This window comes from Microtus oregoni, unplaced genomic scaffold (assembly GCF_018167655.1).
Source record: "Microtus oregoni isolate MIOR12 unplaced genomic scaffold, Mior012 000011F_ref0000422, whole genome shotgun sequence".
Classification (NCBI taxonomy): domain Eukaryota; kingdom Metazoa; phylum Chordata; class Mammalia; order Rodentia; family Cricetidae; genus Microtus; species Microtus oregoni.
The window spans coordinates 8070783-8085472 of NW_024543070.1; the positions used below are offsets into that span (position 1 = coordinate 8070783).

The window sequence follows — 14690 nt, forward strand, 5'->3', positions numbered from 1 at the left end:
AGCCTGTTAGCTGGCTCCCAGCCACCACTACACCACTAGAGGCAGCTGCCTCTGCTCCCTAGGAGCCCCGCAAAGTCAGTCCTGCATTTTTGTGGCTGCTCTATGGGATTCTATAGGATGTGTAATTACAGTGCAAGCTAGAGTCTCAGCTCTGTCAAGTCCAGCAGGAGAATTAGGACATTGGTGGAGAGGTGGAGACACTGAGATTTTAGTGAGAAGGTTGAGCTGTGTCTGGGTTTTTTTTTTTTTTTTGCTTGTTTTTTTCTTTTGCTTTTTATGCCCCTAGTATTTGTCTTAAAAGCTCCAGAATTCAAATCTCTTCGTTAAAACAAATGAACAGAGTATTAATTTGATTTGTTTTTCGGATGGACAGGGATGGGCACTGCCTAGCAGTGATAGGCTGAAGTGGTAAGAATCGTGTACGGCGCATGCTCAGTGTATCCTACGATACCCGCAGAAGGCAGTCTTTCCTGGACTGAGACTTCAGTCTCACCTGCCAGCTGCATTGTGCCACTGGTGATTAGGTAGGTCAAGACTCATCTCTCAGTTACTTTCTAAAATGAATGAATTTGCTCTAAACTCTGGGTTTAGCTGGTGGGGATGAAGGAGAATGTCACCCTGTGACAAGATCGGAGCTGCCTCTTCTCGCTGACAGAGCATTCCTAGGAAGACCTCATAAACGGAGTTTGAGATTGAGCAACAGAATCCTGAGAAGCAGGAGTGTTAACAGCTATGTTTATCTCAAGTGAGACATGCTAAAATTAAGGGACTATTTCTGAATGATAGTGTAATCAGTGCACAGGGTAGAAACCCCAGATGTCCTACAAATCCCATAGTTAGTGGCGCCACTTCCCTCCTCTGGCGTGTACTTAAGAGCTTTCAGGTCCAGGATCCACGCTCTCATCAGAATGGCCACTTTCTTCAGGTTGAAAGCAGACGTGATGGCAGCATCTCATTCTGCTCGTTTAGGCGTGAGCGGAAGGGAAGAGTGAGAGGAAGCCTTCGGCTCTGCTATTGTTTTCCCATAGAAATAGAAATGAAGAGAATTAAAGTGTAGTGCAGCCCAAGATAGGAAAGTTTCACACACTCACTCACACACAAACACAACCCCCCACACACAAACACACGTGCGCAATTAAAGACAAAATACTTTCTAAAAGAAGTCAAAATAACTTTTATTCACCTGCTTAAATTTTCTCCAAAAGGAAGATGGTAAGGGAGCGGCAAAGCCGTGGGATCTGGAGATGGCCGCCCAGCTCAGGGGTTTCACGAACATACAGCTCTATGCAAGGTGTTGTATAATTAAGTCTTCTGGGTTTATAGCTGTTCCTCACTGGTTGTGTGAATTAGCACAGGCATTTCTATGGAGTAGAAGAAGTTGGGTCATTAGCACAGTGTCTTGATGTGGCATTTGCCGTATATAAAGGGTATTTTAAATTTTAGTAATGTGAGATGTGACAAATTTCAAATAAGCATCTGGATGTGCAATGACTTATGTTTCTGTTTATGTAGTGCTAATTTTGAATACGCGTATGCCCTGTGACATGCACATGCATGAAGTCGCAGATCATGACCTATTTTTCTTTCCATCCCTTTCCATTTCTCTGCGCTGTTTATCAGTCCTGTCAAATCCTTGATTCCCGATGGTCTTCCTTTCTGTACCTGGGATAGATAGTCTTTCCCGTGACTCCTCTCATTAATAAAGTCACATGAAACAAAATTCTAGGCATCTAGTCTTGTCTGGAAGTCCTGAAGTCTTTTTATTGATAAACATGTTTGTTAATCTTTCCAATACTACTGTGAGGTAGATAGGAGAGAAGCGATTTTTACCCTTATTCTGCAAAAAACGCCAACAAAATGTAGAGGAAAAGGGGCTGGATGAGATACACAGTGTCTGAAGCAGGAGCTGTGTGCTTCCTTGTCCTGTTTGCCATCGCGTGTAACAAAACTAAGCCTTTGCATGTGTCATAGCCAGTGACTCTTGAAAGTCCAGCGCTTCATATTGCAAGTAGCTTCAGCTTGGCCAACCGAACTGGCTCTGGTGAGTGTGGCGAGAACTGTGCCCCGGCTTGACATTTGGTTCTTTTCATTTGGAGATCTTCCTGAGCCCAGAAGATTAGTCTGAAGGTGCTACTGTCCTTGACATCACTGTTTTCCCTCAGGGAATCTGACTAAAGAGCATCCATCCACAGCTGACTGCACAGAGCATCCAGGCAGAGCTTTCATCCCCTTCAGATACTGAAGGCACTCTGCAGATTCTACAATCATTCATTCTTTTGTGACATCGTCTAAGAAAGTAACAGCCAGGTAGGAGCCAATGTTGTAGGCACTTTAGGGGAGAGAATTGGAAAAGAAGACTATTATTATTATTATTATTATTATTATTATTATTATTATTATTACTATTTTGCTTTGGAGGCATTTGCTATGACTCCTAAAATTGTCCATGGCTCCAGGCTTGGTTAGACTTGACATTCTTTGGTTGTGCTGTCTCCTAGTGTCTCATTATTTCTGGCTTCTCTTTTCTTTACACTGCCATGTTGTGGTCCTATCTTTCTTTTATTTTTAAACTAAATAAGGCGTAGAGTTATTTCAGGACTGGATTTCCATCTGACTAGAATATATTCTCCATTAATGCCACTGATTTAATGCTCCACTGGCCTTCACATCAAAATGAGCAAGCCTTTCCTAGGTCAATCTGTTTTGGGTTGTTTGCTGTTGTTTTGGAAAGGCACTTAAAATTGGTGACTTGACTTTATTGCTTGATGGGAAGCAGAAGTTTGCCAGATCCATGGCAGTGTTGACAGAATCCTCAACAATCACTGATCCTTGGGGCAAGGTGAAAAGACAGGAAGGACATGACTAAGTAGAAAAAAACATAACCAAAGTAAAGAAGACATGCAGCTTTCCGGAGTCACGAAATATGGAAGACAGAACTGTGAGCAAACAAGATTATAAAATGCAAGAAGCATGCTGCAAGTGGCCACAAATTATGTGTTCTTCCAAAGCCACTCAGCCATCCTGGCAATTCTCTTCTTGTTTTTCAGATTCTCCATCTTTATTGCCTGTAATTTGGCGTGCGCCACAATCTTCTGGTGCTCATCCAACACGTTTCCCAGGAACCACAGCAACTAGAAGGGCAGAGACAACTGATCAGCGATACCAACCTTCTCACTGGTACAAAAGAAAACAGAGTTCGTGGCAAAAAGCAAAATGACTTTGCAAAGAGGCAATGGCGGTTGGGAAGGAGTAACGATGTAGACCTCCATCATGTGTCCCTGGGGAAGCTGTGACCGAGACAGTGTGATTAAGACCATAATACCCCAGGAGGATGAAATGTCAGCTGAATTGTCCATGAAGTAAGAACTTGGTTTTATTAATTTTTCTATTTCCGAAGTACATCATAGCTCTCAAAAAATAGTTACTGATTATGTATTGGACATTGCCCAAGGTTTGTGAACAGAGACACAGTTCCTTTGGAATTTCAAAGGAACTTGGCAGCTTTCAGAGGTCAATACCGATGGACCTTATCTCTGCCTTCACAGATGTTATCCTTCATTTCTGCATGTTTCAGTAGATGGCTTCATCTTTCATTTATCTGAATGAATAAACAATTCAGTAAAGTTTCAGAAAATTAATATGCAAACACCAGTACCGACCAGGCTGGAAAAATACCTCAGTTGGCCAATTGTGAGCATGGGACTCTGAATTTAATTCCCTCATGAAAAGGTGGAGCATGGTAGCGTTCTGGAGATGTGATTCAAGGGGCCAGGCTCTATGCCAAGCCAGCTGCCAAATTTGGCAGTGTTGTCCACGTGGATCCGGGTTTAGAGTCATGAAGGATACACGTGCAGAGGGCTTATCCAGTCCTCCATGGCTAAGGAAGGCCATGGAGGTCAGGCCTTCAATGTGTGGCTGGGCCCACCCTGCCTGTTGTCCCCGAGAAGACAAGAGACACTGAGAGGCCATTGTGTGAAGCTGTGGAACTGAGGCCTGAATTGCACTGGAAATTATAAGAGATGAGAGGTGCCAGAGCCAAAGAGACCTTCAGACATGGAGTGAGCTAGGCCAAGGGTAAGAAGTGTGTTGTAGGCAGCAAAGCTGAAAGGGCATAGAGCTACAGAATTTGGAGTCTGCCCTGCCAGGTTACTGTTTTTCTTTGATCCAGTATTTTCTTCACTATGTTCCAACTCCTTCCTTTTGTAATGAAACTACATATTCTGTGCCATTGTATGTCAGAATCACATAATTTGCCTCTTGGTTTTACAAAACATTACAACTGAGAGAATGCCTTGAGTCTCAGAAGACAATGGAGACTTTGGAAGTTGGGCTAAATGCACTTTATATTATGGCATGACCAGGAGCCTGTGGGAACCAGGAAGTGGAATGTGGTGATTTAAATGAGAATGGCCCTCATAGGCTCATAAATTTGAATGCTTTGTCTCCAGTTGATAGAACTGTTTGGAAAGGATTAGGTAGTGTGGTCTTGTTGGAGAACATGCATCACTAGGGGTGGGCTTTGAGATTTTAAAAGCCCATGCCATTTCCTGTTATCTCTCTCTCTCTCTCTCTCTCTCTCTCTCTCTCTCTCTCTCTTTCTCTCTCTCTGTCTGCCTGTACTTGTAGACTGAGATGTAAGCTCTCAGCTACTACTCCAATGCCATGCCTGCTGCCATGCTTCCTGCCACGATAGTCATGAACTCCAATTCTCTGTAAGCAAGCCCCAATAATGTCTTCTGTAGGTTGCCTTAGCCATGATGTCTTATCATGGCAACAGAAAAGTAATTAAGACAGAAGTAACAAAGGGAGTAGCTCTAGAGAAACAGAATTATAAAGGCAAATTTTATTAAGTATCCAGAACAAACTTTAGAACTCACATCTACTACACATATAACTTTTTACAACCTGTGGAAAAAAAAGGAAAATAATAATACTGGTTGTTGCTTTTAGCATCTCTGGATAAACTGACAAGGGAAAGAATGAGTTTTATGATAAAAATTTGCCAACTTCTTGTATCTCAGGATACAGTGATAGAGAAAATAAATAACTCTGTGATCAAATTAACCAACTTATAGCATCCCTGGATATAGATAAACATAAATTCATTGCTACAGTTGACTGGCTCCAGATGCACAGACCAGTCTGAAACTTGCTAAGCATGCCCTGGAAGAGAATCTTCTCTCCAGCAGCCATAGAACTCAGGTGGCAGAAAAATCAAACCAAAACCCTAGTTATATAATTGGCCGAATCACAACAAAAATTCAGCCTGGGGAGGTATCAGTAATTAAAGTAAGGGCATTGATTGGTAAGGAACAGGGTCCTATAGTCTGGGATGGAGATGTGTGAGAGGGATCTACTGAGGCTGAGGACTCTGAACTTCAGATTCTGAAGGGTTTATCTCACTCAAGGAAACAATCTCTCCACCCTTAGCAGAGGATGCATTTCCACTCCTTAGTTCTGTAATGTTGACTTTGCCGCCTTTGCCCTAGGAAATTAATCTTTATTATATGCCCAACCAGGAGTAATCTTCCCTGATGGAGATGTCAGACAAGATGATTATTCTGATAATTCTTTCAGGGCCTTCAAATAGTGGCCTCTATACCTATAACCACTCACCCATAAGTGGATACAATCTGTAAAGCAAAGGATAATGAGCCTATAGTTCATGACCCCAGAGAAGCTAAGTAATAAGGAGAACCCTAAGAGAAACATACATAGATCCCCCTGGGATGGGAAATAAACAAGATCTCCTGAGAACATTAGGAGCATGGTGTGGGGGGGGGGGAGGGAAGGCAGAATGGGAGAAGAAGGGGAGATTTAGAGGGGGGAAGGACAACTTGAGGGAACAGGATAGCTGAGATGGGGAAAGGACAGAGATGGAGAGCAAGGAAAGAGATATCTTGATTGAGGGAGCCATTGTAGAGCTATCAAGACACCTGGCATTCCACAGCCCGAGGAGCATGACTGTGGGTTGACATTCACAGAACTCACTGGTCTCACCATGCTCCCTGTGATTCTGAAGCAGCTGATCTAATTGGGCAATGAGATAGGTTTTTGAAGACACAGTGACAGCATCGATGAGGTGGCAGTATCCTGGAGGGCTGGTCCAAGATGCTCCAGATGCCAGTGTATGCTTTTCAATATATGGCATGCTTTCTCCCCTAGTTAATATGCACAGCGCAGAAACCAAGGACTGGTAAAGGGATCAGTTCATTCACTGTCACCTTACTGGTTCACTAGGGGCATTTTTCCTTCCTTCAATTCTGCTGACCTAGAAGGTTTGGTTCCAGATATGTAGTGTTAGGAGCGACGGGGCTGCATCCCCAACACCCCAGCCACCTGGCTAGCATATGCCCTGAAATAATTACACACAAACTGTATTCATTTAAACACTACTTGGCCCATTTCTATCTAGCCTCTTCTAGGCTAATTCTCGCACCTGGACTAGCCCATTTCTAATTATCTGTGTAGCCTACGAGGTGGCTTACCAGGGAGATTCTAGCCTACGTCCATCCTGGGTCGGAGCTTCATCGCGTGTGCCCCAGAGAGCAGAGCTATCCCCACGTCCGCCCAGGAGAGGGGAGCATGGCGTCTCTGAGCTCACTTCCTCTTCCTCCCAGCATTCTGTTCTGTTTACTCCACCCACCTATGTTCTAACCTATCAGGGCAAGCAGTTTCTTTATTTAATTAACCAATGACCTTCCTCCATCACAGATGGAAGAACACTGCTGCCTGGGGATACAATGAGCATTCCTTTGAACTGGAAATTTAGACTTCCCCACTTTGACATTCTGATGCCCTTAAGCCAACAGGCAGAGAAAGAAATAACAGTGTTAGGAGTAATCAACCCAGACTACTAATTGGATTCTGCACAATGGAGGTGAGGAAGATTATGTCTGGAGTACAAGAGATCCTGCAGGGCAGTGGTTCTCAACCTTCCTAATGCTGCGACCCTTTAATATAGTTCCCCATGTTGTGATGTACGGGGTGGTTTTGTGTGTCTGCTTGGCACAAGCTAAAGTCATCAGAGGAAGGAGTTTCAGCTGAGGAAATGCCTCCTTGAGATCCACCTGTAATGCATTTTCTCATTTAGTGATCAATGGGGGAGGGCCAGCCATCGTAGGTGGTGCCATTGCTGGGCTCCTGGTCCTGGACGCTATAAGAAAGTAGGCTGAACAAGCCAAGAGGAGCAAGTCAGTAAGCAGCTGCCCTCCATGGCCTCTGCATCAGCTCCTACCTCCAGCATCCTGCCCTGTGTGAGTTCCAGTCCTGACTCCTTTCAGTGATGAACAGCAATGCTAAAGTGTAAGCTGAATAAACCCTTTCCTCCCCAACTTGCCTTGTAGTCATGGTGTTTCATTATAGAAACAGAAACCCTAACAAAAACATATGGTGATCCCCAACAATAAAATCATTTCATTATTACTTTATAACTGTTTTTGGTACTCTTATAAGTTGTAATGTAAATATCTAATATGAAGGATCTGACATGTGGCCCCAAACGGATCTCAACCCACACAATGAGAACTGCTACATTATGACATCTCTTGATGTTATCATTCTTATGATTAAAGTCAAAGGAAGGTGGTGGCGCACGCCTTTAATCCCAGCACTCGGGAGGCAGAGGCGGACGGATCTCTGTGAGTTCGAGTCCAGCCTGGTCTACAAAGGGAGTTCCAGGACAGGCTCCAAAGCTACAGAGAAACCCTGTCTCGAAAAACCAAAAGAAAAAAAAGAAAAAAAGAAAGTCAAAGGAAAACAACAATAAACCAATCCAGGCAGGATGACAAAGGTCCTAGACCCTTCAGGAATGAAGGTATAGGTCACTCCTCCAGAAAAAAATAAGATCTACTGAAGGGAGGAGGAGATAAAGAGTGGGTGGTAGAGGAAGGTAGTTATAAACACCTGCTAAGGCCATGTGACTAGTAGCAAAAAAATTCTAATTGATTTGAGGGTTTCTGTCTTATTTGATAAGAATGTGTTATGCATATATATATATATATATGATATTTGTGTTTTTTTCCTCTGTGTTTTTATCATATAGTGCAATACCAATTGAGGTACTACCAGTGGTTATATTTAAGTTATAAGACACTAAAAGAATGTCCCCCTAGTGACATGTCCACATATTATCAAATATATAATACATTTGTGGTTGTACATGAGATAGTTATATCACGTTAGATGTAATTATGACTTGGTTATTGCTTCTACTTAGGAATTAAGCATGACAAGAAGATATTGTTGGTCAAGTTGACAAAAAATGGACATGTAATGGCTAATTTGGTTGTCAACCTGACTACATCTGGAATTAACTAAAACCCAGGCAGCTGGGCACTCCTTAGGAAGGATTTTTCATGGTTGAATTGTTAAAGATCCACCTTAAACCTGGGCCACATGGAAGGGCATGGAAGAGGGAAGATTTTAATTTCTGCTTGCTTGTCCTCATTCTCACTGTCAAGTTCAGCATTCTGGTACCAAGACATTCCTTCACTAGTGTTAGAACATGCTTCTTCAGGAGTGCAACATGAACTGAAATCTGACAGCTCTTTAGGACTTTCTTGGGACTCCAGCGGTAGATTGTGACTGCGGAGACATCTAGTTTTGTGGCCTGAACAGCTAGCTATGGGACCCTTGATCTTTCCATTAGGAGCCAGCCATAGATGGACTACTTGGTCTACAGCTTGGAAGCCACTCTGATAAATTCCTTTTGTGGGGGAGGGAAGGGAGGGAGAAAAAAAGAGAGATGTAAAATTCAATCAGTTCTGTTTCCTGTAGAGAGACCAGGCTAATGCAATACCAATAGCACTAACAAAGCATGAAGTGAGATGGTTCAGATAAGTGTATGATTTTTAATTTCAGTACTTACCTCCATAATCTGTAGGTCTGTACTTACAGTCCTCCCTACGACCCACACCAGAGCATCTACTGATTCTGGTCCATACCTACAAAGCAATGAGGTGCCAGTCAGAGGACAATACTGTCTGGCAATGAAGTTGTATGTTTCAGCCATAGACAAATAGTACATATGTAGCCTTATCAAGATCACCCTCACAAATCAAAGTGAGCATGTATGAACTTGTTCAACTTCACCTTGAAGTAGAAAATCTGTTATGTAGAGAACTAGAAACACTAAAGAAATATGTATATTTGTGCAACAAAACTTACAGGTTTATTTAAATATTAGTATAATTATTAAAGCAACAATTATATGCATCTATTTGATGAGCAGCTAGAATTCATATCCAGTGTCTCAAAGCAAGAAACTTTACAAGTGTGTAAATAAATAAGTAAATTATGGCCCCTCCAGAAATGATAGAAAACACGGAATAAATTTCAAAACCACTGACTAAATTGCCCTGTGGTATATTTAGAGCTTTGTTTGTTTGTTTGTTTGTTTGGCATGTTCATTTCTACCTTCTGAGTCTCAAGGTTTCTCAGTACCATGATTGTTCCAACTTCATTTAGAAAACAAAAATTGTCAAGAGTTTCAAGGAAAGAACAGATACGTACTGGTACAAAGTACTGCTGTAGCATGGGGAAAAAAGAAGTTTTGGATGAATTTAAAAGAAAGCAAAATTGAAATAGGATTATTATAGTGGACTGAACAAGAAATAGTCAAGTTGCTTTGGTAGCTAATATGCATAACTGATTTACTTAAAAATGGTAAGTGTGAATTTTCAAATTATAAGAGTTATTGTAAGAGTTAGTTATGTACAGAAATCTGAGTGAGAGGGAACTAGCACCTTAACCTCTCCAAGTCCTAGACATAATGGAAGCTGAAGCTCCCTGAGTGAACAGGATCCTGTGTACAATTCAGGCTAGCAAATCTCGCGCTGTGGGCCAGGAGAGCAGCTCTTGGCTCTCCATTCTAATTATCCAAGTAGAGAAAAACTTATGAGATAATACAGGAATCAAGTTTCTGAACAGGAAATCTGTCTCCTGAACTAAAGATGTGACTTCTCTACCAGACATGGGAGAAAGCAGACATCAAGAGGTAGGAGTGAGGGAGCAGGCCTGAGATAGCAAACTCCACAGGAGGAGGACTGAGTCAGTGACCTAGGCCAGAGCAGGCCTGAGACAGCTCTACTGTACAGGAGCAGAGCAAACCCCGGGAGGGCCAAGGAACCTCCAGGAACACAGGGTGACCAATGAGGTGACTGGAACAGGGGCACTGACTGTACTACGAGGAGCAACCAGTTGAGCCATGGATCCGCTGGCACCTGGAAGACTGATCACCAGAACCACAGATAGTCCCCACTACTCCAATCAGAGGAAAAGATGGGTAGATAAGGTAAGAACACATGCAACACCACAAAGAGCAACATGACAACAGTAATAACTAGTGACCCTACAACAACAAGACTTGAACCAAATATAAATGAAGCAGAAGAAAAATGGCCTAAAAAATAACTTTAGGAGAATGTTTGAGGCCCTTAAAAGGCAAAATTCCCTCAAATAAATGGAGGAAAAGACAAACAAAAAATTGAAAGACATCAACAAATCTCTTAAAGAAAACCAAGAAAAAAAAAACAATCAAACATATGAAAGAAATTATTCAAGACTTGAAACCTGAAATAGAGACAATAAAGAAAACACAAACTGAAGGAATTATAGAAACAGAAATCATGAGAAAATGATCATGAACCACAAATGCAAGCATAAACAGCAGAATACAAGAGATGAGAGAATCTCAAGCAGTGACAATACAATAGAGGAAATAGACTTATCAGTCAAAGAAAACATTAAATCTAACAAAAGCTTAACACAAAATATCCAGAAAATATGGGAAACCATGGGAAGACTAAACCTAAGAATAATAGGTATAGAAGAAGGAGAAGAAATTTAATTCAAAAGCACAGAAACTATATTTAACAAAATCATAGATGTAAACTTCCCCAACCTAAAGAAAGGCATGCCTATGAAGATACAAGAAGCTTACAGAACACCAAATAGACTGGATCAAAAAAAGTCCCATTGCCAAATAATAAAACACTAAACATACAGAATAAAGAAAGAATATTAAAAGCTGCAAAGGAAAAAGGCCAAGTAGCATATAATGGCAGACCTATCAAAATTAAAACTGACTTCTCATTGAAAACAATGAAAGCCAGAAGGTCTTGGTCAAGTGTTAGGCAGACATTAAGAGACCACAGATGCCAGCCCAGACTACTATACCCAGCAAAACTTTCAATCACCATAGAAGGACAAAACGAGATATTCCATGACAAAAATAGATTTAGCCAAATCAGAGAAACATTACTCTTCTCAATAGCCACAAATAGCATAAAATATCTCAGAGTAACTCTAATCAATCAAGTGGAATGACAAGAACTTTAAATCTTTGAAGTAAGGAAAAAGAAAGCATATGAACAAATGATGTTGGCATAACTGGCTATCAACATGTAGAAAATGAAAATAGATCCATATCTATCACTATGTACAAAACTCAAGTCCAAATGGATCAAAGACTTCAACAAAAAGCCAGCCACCCTGAACCTCATAGAAGAGAAAGTGGGAAGTACACTTGAACACATTGGCACAGGAGACCACTACCTAAATATAACCCAAGTAGCACAGACACTGAGGGCAACAATTAATAAATGGAACCCCCTGAAACTTAGAAGCTTCTGTAAAGCAAAGGACATGGTCAACAAGACAAAACGACAGCCCCTTTGGATATTACTATGGTGATTTCTTAGAAAATTAAGAAACAGTCTTCCTCAAGACCCAGCAATACCACTTTTAGGTATATACCCAAAGGATGCTCAATTGTATCAGAAGGACATGTGCTCAACTATGTTCATAGCAGCATTGTTTGTCATAGCCAGAACCTGGAAACAACCAAAATGCCCCTCAACCAAAAAATGGATAAGGAAAATGTGGTATATTTACACAACGGAATACTACACAGCAGAAAAAAATAATGACACCTTGAAATTTGCAGGCAAATGGATGGATCTAGAAAACATCATATTGAGTGAGGTAACCCAGACTCAGAAAGATAATTATCATATGGGTTCACTCATAAATGGTTTTTAGACATAAAGCAAAGAAAACCAGCTTACAAATCACAATCCCAGAGAACCTAGACAACACTGAGGACCCTAAGAAGAGACCTACATGGATCTAATCTACATGAGAAGTAGAAAAAGACAAGATCTCCTGAGTAAATTGGGGACATGGGGACCATGGGAGAGGGCTGAAGGGGAGGGGAGATGGAGGGAGGGGAGCAGAGAAAAATGTATAGCTCAATAAGATCAATAAAAATGAAACTCCAAATAAAAGCATAAATAAATTACAAAAAAAAGAGGTAGGATTGAGAGCCGCCCTGGTGACTGTGTCAGTGTGGGCAGGCTCAGTATAGCTGGTCCTGCCCCTTACTGGCTAACAGCAAAAATCGGGGGTGAGTTTTGTACCACCCAGAAGATTTGGCAAGGTGTGGGAGCAGCTGCTGGAATCCCTAGGTTATCCCACTTCTTACTTACCAACTTCAGAAACTGTTTTTGAGTAATACATGGTTTATTGCTCTTGCTTTGAAGAATGTTCTCTTGCAATATTGCTGATCAAAACATATACAGTATAAATGGCCTATCCTTACCAGTTTCCAACATATTCTAATTATTATGAAGACAAAAACCAATGCATGCCAGCATAGTTTTCTTATTGACTTATTTTCAGACAAGGTCCCACTATTTAGCCCTTACTGTCCTAGAAATTGACTCAAATGCACAGATATCTGTCTGCCTCTGCCTCCCACATGCTGCGATTAAAAGTGTGCCCCCCATACCTAAAAAAGGGAACTAGGAACAATGAGTTAACATGTGTTCATGAGTGCTTGAGACAATGAACAAACATATCCAGGACCCTTCCATGCCTGGCTCAAGAGTAATGCATACATGTTTGTATATATGTTATGATAATCGTTTGCTAAAAACAGAAAACATAGGCTAAAGGTGGTATTATAAAGTGACTATCCACCATAAATGTTGAAAGCAACACATTTATATTGCTTGATAAACAATGTCTGTAATGTTATTTGTTATTTGAGTCTGTTGGAGTCAGTGACTTAATCCCTTGTAAAACTCTGTTAAAGATTTCTGTAAAGAATTCCTCGTCCTTTCCTCCACTTGATGTTTTCTGTGCTGCTCAATAAATATAGGCAAAAGCCATTTGTTAGGGACAGACACACACACACTCAGACAAGACAGACACATTAGGACAAAAGCAGACACAAGGGCAGATTCACAAGACAGCATACAGGCAGGCACAGATTAAGTCTTGTTCAATAGACAGAATAAAAGATGCAAATGGGGAATTGTAAACATAAGTCACAAAACAATCCCACACCAGTTTGGAATTATGATTAATAAAAGGGTTATTCATTTAAGGGGAAAACTTATAGATCACTGTCCTAGACAACAGCCTTCTGAGTGACCAGGAACAGAGTCTAATAGCCGGAAGCGGAGCTGGAAGCAAGAGAGAGAGAGCAGAGCTACCGCTGCTTTTTAAAGTAAAAGAGACCATGCCCAAGTGGCTAGTATCTTAAAAGCTATTGGCTGAAGGAGTGGACGAAACTCCCACAGCATCTCCCCCTTTTGTTTAAGTAAGAGAGTTCCAAACCCAATACAAAACAATATACACTAGGAACAGATATCAAGTATAAGATTAGAATTATAATCAGCATAAACAATATTAAGCAAGGAACATATGCTACATGTTTTAATAAACATTCTATCCTAAGGAGTCTAAGTCTTGTATTGGAAATGGCTTGGCTACATCATAAGAGGATGGTAACTACGACTATCTAATCTTCAACCCCATCGAAGGCCTGAGAAGGGAGATAATATTACTTGAGCATGCAGGAAGTACAATCAAGTAGCTTTCAAAGTGAGCAATATATGACAGAGACAATTAGCTACCTGAGCAATCACCCAAAGTCTCATTTTGCAATGTTGAAGCAACCAACTTTGGCTATGGCCTAGTGTAATTGACAGACCATTTTTAGAGGCAGGAAATTTTTTAAAACCATTTTATCCTGTCTTGGCAAGATTTGACAGTCCTGCTTATCCATTTCCGGATATCATGTAACTTGTCTGTGGTTAAGGCATTGTCAGTTCCTTGCCCAAAGGCCAGTTTTGCCAAGAAGAAAACAAGCTCCAAGTGGAGTGCCTTTGGTGTTCAACATTCTCTTCGGAATAGATTGGTGCTGTCAGAAGCAGTCACGTCTCATGTCAACAGAACCCTAAGTTATTTAAATGCCATTTTCCACAGACCCTTGAAGTTGAAGATTACCTATCTAGACAGAATACAATTTCTATGTATTTAAAGAACCTAATTGATCTAACTGTATGTACAGCAAGCATGAACAACTATTGACCTATAATAATTAATACCTGTATAACTTAAAGACTAAAACTTCATGTCAGAATATTAAATAACCTGTAAAGAAATGTGCAACAAATGAGGAAAATGACCTCAAAATGTAAACCTCTTGATCAGAGGTAGGAGTAATATATAATGCAATATGAAAATATATCCTAAAAGTTGTATCAATATACAAAATGTCCTAAACAGGGATAATAACATACATATCTACAATCTGACAAAATAACATTGTATAGGTGTACAAATAATGTAAACAAAAGTAACAAATATAATTTGAACTTGTATCAATATATAAAAACTAT

The 14690-nt window shown here is 40.8% G+C and overlaps 1 protein-coding gene across 1 annotated transcript in view; it reads right to left on the minus strand.

Annotated features, from left to right (window-relative positions):
- Positions 1–2645: 2645 nt before the first annotated feature.
- The window catches only part of Lvrn (laeverin), a 52327-nt gene continuing 40282 nt past the window's right edge, over positions 2646–14690 (minus strand). The window contains exons 19-20 of the mRNA XM_041660594.1: positions 8870–8945; positions 2646–3131 (exon numbers count right to left, since the gene is read on the minus strand). Coding sequence (XP_041516528.1) covers positions 2991–3131; positions 8870–8945 — 217 coding nt within the window. The 3' untranslated portion in view covers positions 2646–2990. The remainder of the gene's footprint in view (positions 3132–8869; positions 8946–14690) is intronic.